The sequence below is a fragment of the Triticum aestivum genome, chromosome 6B, assembly GCF_018294505.1.
Source record: "Triticum aestivum cultivar Chinese Spring chromosome 6B, IWGSC CS RefSeq v2.1, whole genome shotgun sequence".
In the NCBI taxonomy this organism is placed as follows: Eukaryota; Viridiplantae; Streptophyta; class Magnoliopsida; order Poales; family Poaceae; genus Triticum; species Triticum aestivum.
This window is the reverse complement of record NC_057810.1, coordinates 651,825,457-651,842,088: the sequence shown is the minus strand read 5'-3', so window position 1 is coordinate 651,842,088 and position 16,632 is coordinate 651,825,457. Positions and strand designations below refer to the sequence as shown.

Genomic DNA, 16,632 nt, shown 5'->3' with positions numbered 1-16,632 from the left:
GGTTCTCTACACGTACAGGCGGCGCCGGCGGAAGTTCCTCGTCAGGCGGATTGTGGCGTTTCCTCTCTTGCTCACGGGGACCATCTACAGCGATGGTGGCGGTCTCCTTCGGCGATGAGGAGGACCAACAGCGACCGGTCTTCTCCGGCAAGGAGGAGATAGTCATCTCCTCCGACAAGAAGACAGCTCTGACGGACAAAGAATTCGTCCGTCAGATGGACATCATGACGGAGCGTTCGCCTCGCCAGATGGGCCTGGTGCCACCATCGCCGGTGCAGGTGAAGGAGGAGCCATCGTCCCCGCTGCGGGTCCGCTTTAAGCGGGAGCCGGCGTCCCCACTCCATCGGCGAAGGAAGAGCCTACATCCTCGTCATGCAACCACGCCTCCACATTAGCGGCCGCGTGAAGCAGGAGCCGGCGTCCCTCCAGTGCTGCCGCGTGAAGGATGAGCAGGCGTCACCCCCGACACACAGCCGGCACGCGCGGATCCACGGGCCCTCCACGCCACCACAACGCCACGGCCGCCCGGTAAAGGAGGAGTTGCCACCCGCGATCGGCAAGGTGCGTGGCCGTATCGTCCACAACCACGGAGACGGCGATTACGGCGGTACCTCCGGCTCTCGGGCAGTGATACCGGAGGCCGAGCGCACGACACATCACCAAGTGAGGTACGACCATCGCAATACCAATCGCCGCTCTGAGTTTGCATAGACAAACGTGGCGCCAGAATGGGTCCGAGACGGCTGCCAAGCGCCACCGCCACCGCCTTCACGGCGAGCTCGCCAAGATCGGTGAGGAGTGGAGCTTAGCGAGTGCCCCGGCATTGTCGGCAAGGGCATGGCCGCCGCCGGCGCCTTCGGCAGTGGCTTAGGCGGCTCTTCGCACGACGCAATAGGAGGTGTAGCGGCTCCTCAGCGAGCGTCAGGAAGCTGCCGGACAAGGCTGCCGCAGCCCTCCGGCAGCCTTGCGCCGCTGGTGGGACGATGACGACTACGCCGGCGGCCGTGCGGCAGGACAAGGCAGCCACGCTTACGAAGTGGTCGTCCGATATAGGGTTTTGTGTTTTTTAGTTTTTAGTAAAATGGTCGAAATATGATCCATTTATGTATATCCAAACTTGAACGAAATCCACCCGAATTGAACATCCGGTTAGTTTAAACTGTTAGCCAAATGTATGCGGCTACAGTTTGGATGACAGCCTCCCGCATCCTTGTCCACGGACTGATCCTCTCATGTCCGCGGACAGATGTGAAAGAAAATTTACAGATTGCGTTTGGAGATTCCTTAGGGCAACTCCAGCGCAGATCAACAAATCGTGCCCAAATGTGCAGACTGAACACTACAAGGCAAATTAAATAGACGTCCAAAATACCGCAAAAGGTACCAAACAGGGAACTATTTGGGGAGTCCGGATGTCCGCCATGTTGGACTGCCATGCCCCTGGCCCATCCAAAAACCACTCTCTCTCCACGTCGTTTTCTAGAACCTGGAGGCTACCGGGACGGGTAACCTGTTACGATCCACATCTAAGGCCAGCCACTCCAATATACTAGAAGTATTTATCAGTGGCGTTCCCCCTTGGCAAACGCCACTCGTCTATTTTTTTTCTACATTAAATATTTAGGTGTTTTCGGAGTTCTAGTGTTAGTGTCCAAACTTTGGGACTTGAATTTGGCACTTTTTAGGTCTCAATTAATATATTTAAGGTGCTAACTAGATTTCTAGGCACTCAATGGATATATATCAAAATCTTAATTTGCCGTTTCTCAAAAAAAAATCTTAATTTGCCCAAAGAGGTACAAAAGTCTTAATTAAACTATTGAGTAGATATTTGGAGTGTTGCCCAAAACTTGTGCCATATGTTGCTTACAAATTGAAGCATCTATTCGTAGTTTCCGAGTGAAAGTCCAGTGACTGAAGGCGAACTCATATGATTTTCATCAATTGGTCTTAAAAATACTTTTGCATTGTAGATATACCATTACAAGGGTAATGCAAATTTTGGCACTTTTGGTGTTCATTTTTATATTCAGGGCATTAAATTGGTTTTTTAGGTATATTTAATTGACATAATTACAAACTGAACTAAAAATACATAAAAATTTGCCCCCAAATTGACATGAAACTCATATTTTCTGTCTTGTGTAAAATTTCAGAAAAAACTAAAGAATAATTAAATTGGACGTGGATCATGGTTTCTAGCCTTTTACCAATGTTTGCGATGTGTTTTATCGACCAAATAAGTAATAAAACCCTACAGGCCTAGATTCTTTCAATATCTTCTACATAGCCTACTGACAGTACCCTGTGGAGGATGAATTCCGTGTATTGTGTTCACTTACTAGGACATCCTATTTTTTTTGTAAGTATTTTGGTCATATCAGTGGTGCGCTTTCAGGCGCCATCGTCACAAGTGAAATATACCTAGTCTATCTTAAGAAGTTGTGTCGACTCAATATCTCAGAGGGCTCTTAGGATAGAGTGTTTATGTGTAATCATAAAAATGAGTGTATATACATATATGTGAGCGTCTGTGATTGTAGTTAGTTAAAAAAGGGGGGGTTTAGTGGTTCGACGAGCTACAAATTATATGACCCCATCGTGTTCTAATTGTTTCTACAACTTGAACGTGCTGTGGATAGCCGACACCGCCGATTCATCTTTTTAATTAATGTAAACAATCTACAAAGAAGAAGATGCAGCGAGATAAGTACTAGCAAACTGGATTTACGTCAAAATCGCGTTCCAGTGGAGTCCACGTGAAATGTTCTTTGTGGGAGAAGAAAAACGCGCTTGAAAACGTGATTACTTTTGCTCACAGCTCTCCTTTTCATCATCTCACAAGAGATAACACGAGAACTCTTCGATACATGTGATGTCCAACGTAGCATGAGAATGGAAACTAGCAGCTACGAAAAGCTTAGCACGCTTCCTTGATCTTTGTCATCTTCTGTTTCCACCACAAAGTTGAGCCGCTAAGTACCAGCCACGGCTGCAAAAACGTGCACGGCATCGGCGGCAAGGCTTGGTGAGGTGGGTTGCTTTGGGTGTGGTCGCTGTCACGGCCTCGTAGGCATGTCCTATGTGGTTTATCAATGTGATGAATTTGATTGAACTCTATCATGCTTGATTATCAATTTGATTGTACTCTATTCTCGTAAAGTGCTTGTGACAGGCCTCCAAAAATAATTTATGTGGATACTACGTTTGTGAGTTCATTCACCGCTCGACCTCTAAGCGGGGCTTATCTGACCAACAATTTGAAGTACGTAAACAATATTCACAATTTTATTTTATTACCATCAATTGTTTTGAGTTTCATTCATATATATGTATTGACCCCCTTCTTTAAATTAGATCTGGGAGAAGCGGAACGAACTCCTATCACATGATCGCATACGAGCAATTCAAGAGGAATTGGCGGGATTCTTTGTTGACCACGTCATACCTAAAGATGGAGAATACCATCAGAAAATTGCAAATGGATTTTCGCTAGATGATGTCAGGGATCGTAAGAAATGTTATATTGTACTTATGTAGTAGCGTCGGATAGATATACGAAAACTTGTTGTTCAACCAAGCACGGAGAAAGAGAAGTCACTTCTCTTTATATATGTTCATGACGATCTTGTGTAATGGTTCCTTCATTGCTATATGTAGTAACTAGCGTCGAGTTCTGGCCCGGTTTATTTCTTTTTTGCTGAGAGCTGCTCAAATGTTCAAATAAGTTGAAATTTGGAGCGAACCTGACGCATACAATTATTTATCACACAAAAAAATTGAATTTTTTTAAAAAAAATAGTATTTGTTTTGATTTTTTTTCGACTGGGTGCAGATGAGCCTGGGCATCGAATTGGGTTTTCGAAACAAACCTGGCTTAATATGATGCCGCACAGAAACTTCCGCCATAAATATAAGTCTAACACATTTGCTAATCTTCGGTTGCCTGAAAATCTTTGGCGTTTTAGGCGATTTGGACACGACTCGAGACCGAGCAGGACATGAGGACGACACCTCCGAACACAATGTCGCTGGCCGGTGTGGCAGGCCGCACGACCTTCATGCCTTGCCAGTAGTTTTGAGGGGTTGTTGGTGACTCTAGAGTCATGTCGCAGGGGTACGAGTCGGGGTGGGGTGGCAAGGGTGAGAGGGGGATTGGAATCCATTCCCGCCCTCGGGCTGGGCGTCGAAGGGTAGCGACAATGGATGCGGCGACAAGGGGTAGGGGTATGACTTGCTTCCCACTTCTCTTTCTTTTTGTGGGGCATTTGACCGTCCGCTCAAATTTTAGTTGGAGGGAGCAACTTTGAAGAGTAACTCAAATTTGGTCAGGAGTTTTATTTTTTGCATGGTAATATGTGTCTCATTCATATTATAAAGATCAAAGTACAAGTCACGTAAAGACCAACATGATAAAACTGAAAAAATATCAGAACAACTCTGAGCTTGACACCAATGCCCGTCACTTGCCTCTGGCACCGCTGCAGCAGTCATCGAAGAAAAGAATGATGAATCACCTCCTCACCCGAGCTCGACGTGGCTCCATCGTTGATAGGCAGCTTTGCAAACCTCCAAGATGACTCACCAAAAGTGAAGGAGTTAACGATTCAAGGGAACAACTTATTGCACTAGGTCACTACGATATTAGTTTTCTCCCGTTGCAAGACACGTAATTACGTAAGGCAAATATTTGTAGCTATTTTATGTAGGTGTACGATTTTCGTAAACCGAATTGCCAAGTCTCGGTCGACTGAGACTTAACCAAGTTTCAGTCCATGCTATATTACTGAAATCTTATGTTGAGATCCATGCAAAATTTTCATTTTCATTTTTGTTATTTCTTTTTTACATGTTATGTCACCCGATTGAGAGTCTGAGACCTAGCCACCCTCTTTTGTAAAAGAATGCCAAAGTTAAAGCCAACAAAGTCACGCACACTACATTCTTGTTCTATACATATGTCAAAAGTTAAATTATTCGCATTGATAATTTATTATTTACCAGTGTAGTATTGACTTGTATATGAGTCTTTCTTTGAAATCAAATGAAAGTAAGACTCTTCATTAACTGATTCACCCACACCTCGCAAAAAAAAAAAACTGATTCACCCACACGAACTGAAATTTACAACAAATGAGATAAACTATCGCATGTAACCCCACACCGATCACACTCACATCTCTGCAACCTTGCTCGTCGGCCAGGTGATGGCGATGGGGCTCGTCACCGAGTGCTCGCCGTCGCTCCACTCAATCGACCCGAACGTGTATTTCTCCGTGACGCTACCGGTGGTTCGTTGCACAAAGGTGGCCACGTACTCCTGTGTTTTCTCCGTCGGGCTGAACTGCAGCGTCTCGGGGCTCACCGTGACGCGAACGCCGTCCGGGGCGGTGACCTTGGCCGTGTACGCAGCCGCGGCGTCGCTGCCGACGCTGCGCACGACGCGGCGCTGCGTGACGACCGCCGCTTTATTCGAGGTGAACACCACCGAGAAGGCCGGATAGTTGTGGTCGCCCACCGTGGCGCCCGCGCGCTTCGAACAACTGATGGACGAGCCGAATACGGCGACCTGCTTGGCGGTGTAGCCCAGAGCGCACAGGAAGTTGATGTAGTCCTCCGTGCCGGCATCGTAGACGAGGCCTGGGTCCACGGCGCTGTTGGGATCGATGTGTCCGGCCCCTCGCGCGAACGGCGTGGACGCGTCGCTGGTGGACATGTCACCGATGACGTCGCCGGAGCTGTCCACGTTGTACGCGGTGGTCATAAGCGCGGACTTGATCGCCGCGGGGCTCCACTCTGGCCTCGCCTGCCGGAGCAGCGCGGCGATGCCGCTCACGTGCGGGCATGACATGGACGTGCCCGATATGATGTTGTACTTCACGCGCCTCGTGTCGCTCTCGAGCTCCGTGGGCGAGTTGGCGCCTGTCCAACCGGCGAGGATGTCCACGCCGGGCGCGGTCACGTCCGGCTTGAAGATCTCCGGCGCGCGGAAGTTCGGCCCGCGGCTCGAGAATGACGCCATTCTAGGGGAAGGAGGCGTCGAGCCGACCACGGTGCCGCGGAAGACGATTGTCGCGGTAGGGGAAGTTTGCGTTCGTATGTACTTCTTGATCTTCTCGGCGTCGACAAATGACACAGCCGTGGCGGGGTGCACATGGGGGCTGGTGATGGACTGCTCGCCGAATGCTTTTGTGCTCGCGAGGATCGCTCCGGCGCCACCGGCGAGCTTGACGGCATATGGTTTCGCTGCTCGGGCATTTACACCCGATTCACACAAAACAATCTTCCCAGCGACCTTGGTGGCGTTCAACTTCCCCTCTTCGCACACCTTCGAGCCGACGTCCCCTCCGTAGACCAGTGGTATCTTGGTCGGGGCGAGCGGCTCGCCGGCGTAAAGTGTAGTGCCCGTGAAAGTCTCGCCGTTACCGAGAACGACGTCGCCCGGGAATTGGCGGTTAAGTGTGGATGCGCCGACCGTCAAGAACCATGGCGCTATGTTGCATGCGGTGGAATCTCCGGGGCCGGAGTTTCCCGCGGAGGCGGAGACGACGATGCCCTTGCTGACGGCGCGGAACGCGCCCACGGCGGTGTTATCGCTGTAGAAGTTCGGGGCCATGCCGACGGCGCCGAGGGAGACCGAGAGAACGTCGACATTGTCCGCGATGGCCTCATCAAACGCGGCTAGGATGTCAGAACTGGCGCACCCTTCCTCCCCGCACGCTTTATAGACGGCAATGCGCGCGCCCGGGGCCATGCCGACGGCTTTCCCTCTGGCATAGTCGAAGAAGCCGGCGCCCACGACAGCAGAGCCACCGGCGGTGGAGGAGGTGTGGGTGCCATGGCCGTTTGTGTCTAGCGGCGACTTGGAGTCCGCACCGAGCACACGGCCACGTAGAGCCTCCTGCCCCCGCTGGAAGAACTTGGCGCCGACGAGCTTGTTGTTGCACAGCGCGGAGCCGTTGAACGACGGGCCTGAGACGCACTTGCCACGGAACTTGCTCGGTGGGGGCGGCAGCGACGGGTCGGCGGCGAAGGACGGGCGCCCTTCGGGGTACACGCCGGTGTCGATGACCCCGATGACGACGTCGGTGGCGCCGTTGGACGCCTTGAGCAGCCCAGAGGACGGCGAGAGGCCGAGGAAGGACGGTGTCAGCGTGGTGTGCAGCTCCTGCATCGTGTCGGGCACGACGGCGAGCACGGAGCCCGAGGACGCGAGGCGCGCGGCCTGGCGCTCCGTGAGCCGCGCCGCGAAGCCCGTGGCGGCGTGCGCGTAGGAGTAGAGCACGCTCGGCGCCGGGCTGGACATCTCGACGGGGATGTGGTCGCGCAAGAAGGAGCCGTACGCCCGGGTTGTCAGCAGGCCGCGGCGCGGCAGCCGTGGCGCGTGGGCCGCCGCGACGTGCACGATGTAGGAGGACTGGGCCTCCACCTCCGTGGCCGCTGCCGCGGTGCCGGCGAGCAGGACGCACAGGGCGGCGAGCGCGAGCGGTCTGAGGAGGTCCATTGTCGCTGCGAGAGGTGCGGTACCAAGAGGGACGGCGGACGGGTATAAGTAGGCGCCGGCCACCGCGGCAGGACGCGGAGGGAGCAGTTGCCGATCCAAGTCATCGCGGGGGGTAGGTCGCGCTGATGAGTGCCCTGGCTGAGGAGAGGGATCGGACATATTCTAGCACTGCATTATTGCATTCTCGCGTGCCGCCTCAGTTATCCTACTACGACTCTACGAGCAGCACATTCTTCTTTCTAAATTGCTGTTGGCATGTCGCAATAATGGAGTACGAGCGCACGACGGCTCCATTTCGTTTTACGCGGAGAAAAGAATGGAGCATGTTTGTCCTTAAACTGAATGCAGCACTAGTTAATCTCGCACGTCAACTTATGAAACAGTACTGAATTAGGTTAGTTATATGTTACATGTGCCGGCTGTTGGCGTATGAGTGAAGGCATCAATCGGACTTGTCAACTGTTCGGTAGTACGTACTGTTGTGTACTGTCTGAGCTTGCGACGTTGCACTGCATCAGTTCACGATGGGTCACCGTGAGAACGACCCAAGGAGAAGCCAAACACGAAACTGGTGTCAACACCTACACCGCGACGTATGGTTCATTCGTGTGCGCGCTCTGGGCGCCAAGTGCACATCACATGTGTGCAACTTTGCGAGTGCGAGAGATGTCTGCATGTGGTGTGCATGAGGCGGCACATGGGTAGGGCTCGCGTACGTACTACTTGCATGCATGTCCTCCTCCGTCTCTTCATTATTTGGCCCGTACGACTCCATACTCGTCTTTGGTAACAAGAAGCAAAGGTAGGCGATGATGTCCTTTGGATGGATATGGATCGTAGTGTACACTGGAAGACTCACATGACGACACGTTAAGATTCGTCGAATTAGAGGGTGATGATCATGCATTTCCCCCAGCCTTTTGATGCGGAAGCAAAGGCGTCGGTCCTGTGTCTGCACTGTGATACAGAGACAGCCACTTCAAAGCAGATGGCGTTGTGGCGTCTGATAGAGAGCAACCTCCATCATCCTAATGACAAATGGATTCTACCGTAGCGCCGTGTGCCGGGCTAGTGCATGATATGATATGCGCGCGCGATCCAGGTTCATGTGCGAGCACAGATCTGGGATGGGTTTGCAACGTGAGGTGGCACATGGCGACATGGGTAGGGGCTCGCGTCACGTACTCGCACGTCCTCCTCTCTGCCTCTTCATTGTTTGCGCGACCCGTACAAATGTAGTAGTACGACGACTCCATTCTCGTCTTTAACAACAGAAGGAAGACACGGTGGATCGTAGCGTGCACTGCCAGCTTCACATGACGACAGCTATAGAGAGCCGTGGAATTAGAGGATAGAGTAAGCATTTCGCATTTGGCGACCTTTGATGCGGGAGTAAAGGCGTCAGCTCTGTCAACCTCACCGCGCCGTGGCGTTGGATAGAGGAGAGAGCAGCAAGCACATCAAACTCTGGGTTAGTGCGAAATCACGTAGAGAGAGCATAAATCATGTACTACAAGTCGGGTACTATGACAAGGACACGGCGATCATTTCTAGGAAGAGAAAACTCACACTGCAAATGCATGATGCATGAAATGGACAGGGAACAGTATGGCAACATGATTGGAGTAGGCAGCTCCCTTCTTTCTTTTAACAACTCTTTCCACTCCATATAATTGAAGTTCTAGGTCTGTCATAAGTCAAACTTAAAAAAGTTTGACGATGTTTCTTAAAAAATTTAGCAGCATCTACGAAACCAAATTAGCTTCATTAGATTCATCGTAACATATATTTCAATAATATATATGTATTTGATGTTGTACATGTTTACAATTTTTTCTAGTAAATCGATCAAGTTTCAAGAAGTTTAACTTAGGACAAACCTAGAAGTACAATTATTTTGAAACAGGGAGAGTATTTACCATTGGGCAACAACCCCATGGTCCTTTACCTCAAAATTGAGCACCCGAACCTGGGTAAAAACCCTCTGTAAACCCCATGTGCACTCTCTACCCTTTGTGCCAGTTAACAAACCGGCGCTCATACGCCCTCCATGCGTGGGTTGGCTCAATAGGCTAGCAGCTCGTTCCCTAGTTCATCCTAGCTTCCTTCGATGGGTTGGTGATTGACTATTGACTTTTCCTAAAAGTAAAAAAAACATTAAAAAAAGTTCATGAATTTGAAAAAGTTCATAAAAATTGTTTTTCCACAAAACTGGAATAAGTTCATGAATTTTTTAAAAAGTGAATTGTTTGAAAATGTTCACAAATTTGAAACAAAAATGTAAATTTGAAAAAGGTTCAGCAATTTTGAAAATCATAAATTCTAAAAATTATTGAAAAATGACAAAAAAAGTAAGTTTTCTTAAAAAAGTTCACAGACTTGAAAAGGTTCATAAATATGAGAAAAAATAATGAATTCGAAAATAATTCATGCATTTGAGAATAAATATGTAAATGTCGAAGAAAAGGAAAAGGGGAAAAGGGAAACAAAAAAGGGATCAAAACCAAAAATGAGAAAAGAAAAAATAGTCATAAGCTTCCCAAAACTGGGCTTGGAAGTTTTCCAAAACCGGAACAAGGTTCCCGCGAAAACCGCCTTAAATGGGCCGGCCCATTGCGATTGAAGGGTGTGTGCTACATACGGTTAGCAATATAAATAACCGTAAAAAAAGTTATAAGTAGTGCTTTAAGCGGTAAACAGGATCTGGTAGCCTTCACGACTTTTAGGTGTGCATCACACTGCAGACATTCCCTTGCCGGTCTCTTTTGATTTACAGGAATTTTGTAGAAATTCTAACGGATAGGAATTTTATAGAAATAATTTCTTTATAGCCCCTTTGTTTCTAAAAATAGAATTCAATAAAAATAGTATCATATCCTATTAATCAAATGACTTCCCTTTATCTGTAAGATTCGAAATACATTCATTTCACTCGCTAGGATTTTTCTATTTTCATAATATTGCTATCCTATGAAGGCAAGCAATCCTTAGCATTTTTTCAATTCTCCGAAACCAAAGGAAAGAGAAAAGTATATTAATTTATTTCTTTTATTAGTCGGGGACTTACAACTACGACCAACCTTACCATTTTCCTTTGCTTGAGGGTGACTTTCATGGTTTGTAAAACTAGCTAAGGTCGACTTTAGAGGTCTCATGGTCGACCTTAAGTCCACATTGGAGACGCCCATTCACCTTCTCACTTCCAAATATGGTGAAAGTCCCGACTGAGATGAAAGGACTCCAGAATATGCTGCACCTGTTGGCCTCACACCCATCAAAGTTTGGCAAGCTATCCTGCGACGAAGCAACCTCTGGGTGGCACTCTCTCCCACAGCAACCACTACCTCGCTTGCTGAATGGACGGAGTACGGGAGTAGACCACAAGCAAGATTGCCGGCGATGAGAGGAAACAATGGAGCGCCCTATTGAATTCATGCTTTAGCCAATTCATCCAAAAGTCCGAACTAATGAAGAAAGGTGGGCAATATATTTCAACACTCCCCTCACGTCTAGGCTATTTTAGTCCTTCAACGTGAGATCGATGTAGGCCGCATAATCATTTTATTTAATATTGCGTTGGCAGGGTCTTGAAATCAAGACCTCTTGACTCTGATACCATATTGAATTCATGCTCTAATCAAGTCATCCAAAAGTCCAAACTGATGAAGGAAGGCGGGCAATATATTTCAACACTCCCTGGTTCGGTTAGTCTGGTGGTCGGCATGGAACTAGTGTAATGCCAGAATTTTCAGAAACCAGCCGTCCGCGGTAATGGAACTGGCGGGGAAGATTATGGAGGAAGCGGGAGTCAGCTGACTGCAGGATGCCGCAAGGCAAGCTCATTGTTGTTAAACCCAGAGAGACTGATTAGGACTCTGATGGTCCTTTGTGTAACGGTGTATGCATCTTTGCCCGACTGTAAGTGATGATTTGCAAATCCCCTGTACTTCTAACCTCCCCAATTGCAATGAAAAGCTTTGCCGACAGCATTTTCGTCAAAAAAGGCAGGAAATTCAGACTGAGCGTGAGTAGACTAACAGAGATGAAAAAGATCCTCAAGCCTGTCCCCAATCGCATAAGAAGAGGCGAGGAAACCTCAATGCCAAAGGGTCAGATGATCCCCCAATACTGTAATGTCTCCTTTGCGTTGAGCTTGCGACTGGGAGGGACATGAATCAGATCACCATGGGTTAGTGTTGGAATGGAAACTACGGGAGCAGAAGATGGATCCAGGCAACCCGTCGTCCGGATTACATGATGATGCACCGAATGTTTCATCATAGCCGTGAAGGACTGTTACGTCTCACCATGCCTGCATCAGTATCCATCGTCTATGTAATGGACGATGGATTTGCTCGCACATGTTTTCTTACGGAGAGGAAACCCGCAACAAATGAACACGGACGGAGACGGTGCAGTGAAGAGTCTACGTTACACAGACCAACACATACCACATACATACAATGCTTTTCACTGTAACTTCATCCTGATGACGAAGGGATTCTACACCTGTCGGCGTCAGTATTGATCATCTCGCAAAGAACCATCATTCGTCCCATATGAAACCGTGAGATGGATGGATGAGGATTTGCTCAGGCAAGCATGCATGTTCGTTCAGGCAAGAGAAGCCTCCACGGTTCATTCGTGTGCACTGAGCACCAAGTGCACATGCGCATTGCTATGCTGCCGCAACTCTTCAGAGGCAGTACAGCGAGCTGTGCGGCAACATGAGGCGGCACATGGGTAGGCTATCGTCACGTACTTGCATGTCCTCCTATGTCTCTTAATTACTTGACTCATTGCGCGACCGGTACGCACTCCATTTTCGTCTTTGATAACAGAAGCAAAGGTAGGTGATGGTGTTGTCCTTGCATGCATCGTAGTGTGCACCGGAGGACTCACATGACAACACATCGAGAAAACTGAATGAAGCATGATTGATAACAAAAACAAAATGATGGGCTAAATTAACCAACTATACTCTTCTCAAAATATATATATGAACCAGAATAATTCTCACTTCAATTGACATCAGTATTTCATAGTATAGAAATGAATATAAGGTTTATATTTAACAATGGAGAGTTAATAGAACAATCAATAACTGATTTTCATTACATGGAAAACTTCATGATCAGTTGTATGAGCATTTTCAGGAAGATTTTCTTTCACATTTTTCAGAGGGGCGGTGGGAGGTTGGGAGCATTTGCAACACTTGTTGTTTCTCTTGCGGTGATAAGACCTTGTCAATTCTTATTGTGGTCCTAGATGGACTGATGTATCATCCAATCAATGTTTTTCAGTTTCCCACCCTCGGCACTCATATAGAACACCATGATTTTTTACAGCCAACTTGCTTTGCTTCAATTATAACAACCTTCCACTAAAATTTATGAAGAAAATTAATTGTTGAGAGCATATATGCAGTATGCTCTCATGTACTGATACTGCCAATAAATTACTCCTGGTTGCTGATATAAGTGTCTTATGCACATGATTATATGTATAGGGTGTAGATTAAATCATCTTTTTTTCCTTCATAATTGCTTTTTGGAATGTAGCGATTTCAAACAGTGTGGCAACCAATTGATCTCGGCGCTCTTGAGCTGAGGGTTCTTGACCAACCAACCAAGCTGCTCAATATACGAAAATCCGTTTCTGAGCTCGAGCTCAGCTGCTCTCGATATCCAGACCGATGGTTCGCACCAGGATCCGTGCGTCCTTTTGTATTTCACTACCGTATATGTCGTTTTCCTTTCCACGGCAGGGGCACATTAATTGAGACGGGGCGTCGCCCCGCCGTGGCGGAACAGGTCTAACAGGGATGGCTCGGTTGACTATCTGAGCCATGGTGAGCCGTATGAAGCACTTACCACGGCGTGCACCATACCGGCCATAAATGCCGCCCATCGCTCGCCAACCATCCAACGCAGTCATTCATTTTTCCACCCTCCTTCCTAGTACAATCCTACTCAGCCATCCCCATCCTCCTACCTCATCCACGCCGCCATGTCCGCATCGTCGTCATCTTCTCTCCCCGTCCCAGAGGATTGGCTTCTCCCTGTCATGCCATGCCCACTCTGAGGGGACGAGGTAGTGACCAACGTCGCTAGAACCGGATCCCAGGCTGGTCAGAGATTCTACAAATGTGTGCCCTACGATGTAAGTACTTTTCTGAATCTGAAAGTGTTGTATTCCATCTAGACCTCTGTGTTTTGGTCCATGGATCAGTTGTGAAAGCTCAGGTCTGTCTGATGCATGTGGGTTTCACCTTCTTTTTCTACCGGCACGTCAGTGCCGTTTTTCCGAGTTCCAGCTTGCATACTGCAGAAGGATGACTCCTTACCAGATCGCCATCGCTCGACGGCAAGCCGGAATGCATCCAGCCGGCCAGGGAGTTGGTGTCCAGCAGGGCAACGTGGCGGCCCAGATTGTTCCTGCTGCCATCCAGCCCCAAGTGCAACACCTCCCGCCGGCGGCCAACAACCTGATTGCTGAAGCCATTAGGCCGGTTGCCGCAGCCGGAGCCACCACTGGAGCACAAGGCCTCGCCATTCTTTTTAATTTTTACATGAGGACATGTGAAGGTAGCTTTTACCTTACGCATGGCTGCAAAGCATTCCAGCGTGCTCAAACTGACCACACTCGCAAGTGTATATTGTTTTGTCTTCGTTTATGGTCACCTCGTACTCAACCCTGCTCCACTTCTCTCTTTTTGCTGCACTATTTGTGAGTTGTCTTCTACTTCCTCATCCTATCAACTTCAGGAATCACACCTGTATATATGGCCAAAGGGGGCCAAAGAAGATTACAGATTTACAGAGGCATGGCAAGCCGTGTGGTAAGGTAGCTAAGCCAAGACCTAGCAGCTACCTTGTCAGCCGGATCCCTAAACCTATGTGAGTGCAGCTCAAGATCAGTTACAATGTTCGTAATTGTGAGCCGTGTAGTGTGATCTTCAGATCGGAAAACAGCAGCATTGCGAGAGTCCCAAATCTTCAACAAGATTACAAGCACTATTTCCGGCCAGAATCTAGAGTCCAGCTGCGGCGGCATATGGAGGAGCCAAAGCTCTTGAATCGTCGGCGTAGCAGTTAGGCCGATTTGGTCCCAAATCCGAGAGGCCCGCGGACAGCTGATGAACAGGTGAATTGTATCTTCAGATTAGAACAGCTGAAGAACTCGAGCAGCACGGACAGGCATCAGTATCCACATCCCCCCTTAAAAAACATTTTTAATCACCAACCATTTGGTAAGGACAGAAATGTACTTACAATCATGGTCCTCTTCTCCTTGTAGCTCTCATCGCACTCGCGGCCAAATTGAAGCCTCATGTACTGCCTGACAAAGACATGCATTGGGCTTGCAGAGGGCATGTATGACTTCAGCATAAGGTTTGCACTCTCACTGCGCTGGGTGCTCGTCATTTTTGCACAAAACACACCCCTGAAATATGGCTTTGCCCATTTTCTCCTGGTTTCGTATATTTGTGTCATGTATGTATGACTCCTCAAATTGTATTTATCCAGCAAACCCGTCTAGGCTGATTCGAACTCATCCTCAGTCAACATGTGGTTCACAACCTTGTGGAATTCAGCCTGAAAATCACTCTTCTTCGTGTAAAGTGGTACCAGTGTTTCCTTCGCCTTCTTCAGGACATGCCACTTGCACCAACGGTGGACAGTGTCAGGATCCGTTTTCTTAATCGCCACGTCCATAACCCTGCATTGGTCTGCATTTTGGGAAAGCATTTCCATCAGTTGAGAAAAATAGTTTACATTTTCCCTAGATTTTTGTTATAGTACAACTGCTCTATAAGATAGTAGCAATATATCTAAAAGCGTCGTGTGTGAGACTCGACCTGTCAGTATTGTTTTGGGGGCAGGTCCGCCTATCATACGCAAAAATTCTGCAAACACCAATTCAAAGCTTTCTTCTTGTTCATCGCACATCAACACCCCGCCAGGATTATGCTCCGGTAGTGATTGTTAACTCCAACATATAATCCAGATGGCATGTCATACAGATTCGTCCTGTATGTGGTGTCGAATGTGACGACATCCCCAAAGAATTTGTACTGCATGCGGCTGCTGCCATTATCCCGCATTCAATTTATCACCTTACTGGATTTGTCGGCGAGCACCACATAGGTGAACCCAGATTTTTCTACAAAAAGATTGGAATGAATGTGTGTAAACATTTCATCCAACTGAAGGTTCACGTTGTATATGCAGACCTAAATTGCATATTTACATGGACAATTGCCGCATATATCATCAGGGCGGAGGGGGGAGTGGTGGGTCGGTTTTCTTCTGCTTACCTTTTAGTCCAGCCGGGGGCCTCTGGATTCACACTGTCGGTTGACTGAGCAGACCTCGTCGGAGATGCAGCTCGGCGCTGCTGGGCACCTTCTTGCGCCGCAGCCATGTCATCTTCGCCGGCCATCTGAGCCAGGTTAGACCCACCGTTTGCAGCACCAGCCTCAAGATTTCCAGCCCCATTCTGTAACAAGTAGAGGAGGGGAACCGGATCTGTTTGTTCAAGGCTATCAGCAAATTCCTCCCGAACGGGGAACCTGCAAAATCGACAGCGATTCGCCGGCATAAGCGTTGATTCGGCAGTAGGGTACTTCAGGCCGTGCCGCAGCTTATCTCATCTGATTTTTGAACCCTAAAAAATGCAGAAATCTGCCAGGGACTAACCTGTCGACCAAATCAAGCAGAAACTCCATACCCTCAGCGTCCATTCGCATACAGGCGGGCGGCGAAGCACGAGCGCCGCCGCAAAATCACCCCGCCGGACCTCGGCTACTTCCCCCTTTTTTTCGCCCCCAGCAGTTGAGACGGTGGCCAGGGGTGTCCAGAATGAATGAACCACACAAATGGACGGAGATTCTTTTTCTTTTTTTTCTGCACACGTGCACGCATGGTCATGGACCATTATCTGATCCCTGGCCCAGCCAGAAAGGCAACGTCATGGTCCACGGCCTAGCAAAAAAGACAACGACCTGGTCCACGGCCCAGACCGAGTCGCCGCTCCATCCATCGGGCCGCTACGCGCCGTCCCCCGTACTCTGCACTGTTTCCTACCATATTCACGTGTATCTTCGTTTTACCAGCACTCACGGC

At 48.6% G+C, this 16,632-nt stretch overlaps 2 protein-coding genes and 1 long non-coding RNA gene across 7 annotated transcripts; 1 reads left to right on the top strand and 2 right to left on the bottom strand.

Annotated features, from left to right (window-relative positions):
- Positions 1–4,964: 4,964 nt before the first annotated feature.
- LOC123138514 (subtilisin-like protease SBT1.4) lies at positions 4,965–7,628 on the bottom strand. Its single transcript, XM_044558490.1, has one exon. The coding sequence runs from the start codon at positions 7,502–7,504 to the stop codon at positions 5,174–5,176; it is 2,331 nt and encodes a 776-aa protein (XP_044414425.1). The 5' UTR covers positions 7,505–7,628; the 3' UTR covers positions 4,965–5,173.
- Positions 7,629–13,442: 5,814 nt separating this feature from the next.
- On the top strand, positions 13,443–14,200 carry LOC123138512 (uncharacterized). The gene is made up of 2 exons (XR_006469210.1): positions 13,443–13,666; positions 13,800–14,200. It is a non-coding gene; the product is annotated as an uncharacterized lncRNA (long non-coding RNA).
- On the bottom strand, positions 13,660–16,393 carry LOC123138511 (uncharacterized). 5 transcript variants are annotated; one of them, XR_006469208.1, is made up of 5 exons: positions 16,207–16,393; positions 15,825–16,079; positions 15,366–15,670; positions 14,779–15,236; positions 14,300–14,677 (listed from the first exon to the last, which is right to left on the bottom strand). XR_006469208.1 is itself a non-coding variant. In XM_044558488.1 (3 exons), exons 1-3 carry the CDS (start codon positions 16,254–16,256, stop codon positions 14,268–14,270), a joined length of 318 nt encoding a protein of 105 aa, XP_044414423.1. In that variant the 5' UTR covers positions 16,257–16,393; the 3' UTR covers positions 13,660–14,267. The 5 variants fall into 5 exon arrangements, 2 of the variants coding, with proteins under 2 accessions (XP_044414423.1, XP_044414422.1); XR_006469209.1 differs by having other exon boundaries at positions 14,300–14,639; XR_006469207.1 differs by having other exon boundaries at positions 14,296–15,236.
- Positions 16,394–16,632: the final 239 nt, after the last annotated feature.

Bases quoted from the DNA above. Each gene is read 5' to 3' on its own strand.
- LOC123138514 (XM_044558490.1), bottom strand. From the start codon at position 7,504: ATGGACCTCCTCAGACCGCTCGCGCTCGCCGCCCTGTGCGTCCTGCTC.
- LOC123138511 (XM_044558487.1), bottom strand. From the start codon at position 16,256: ATGCGAATGGACGCTGAGGGTATGGAGTTTCTGCTTGATTTGGTCGAC. The intron at 16,080-16,206 runs GTTAGTCCCTGG...TCGATTTTGCAG, and splicing joins CTGCTTGATTTGGTCGACAG to GTTCCCCGTTCGGGAGGAAT. The intron at 15,237-15,824 runs GTAAGCAGAAGA...CCCAAAATGCAG, and splicing joins GCCCCCGGCTGGACTAAAAG to ACCAATGCAGGGTTATGGAC.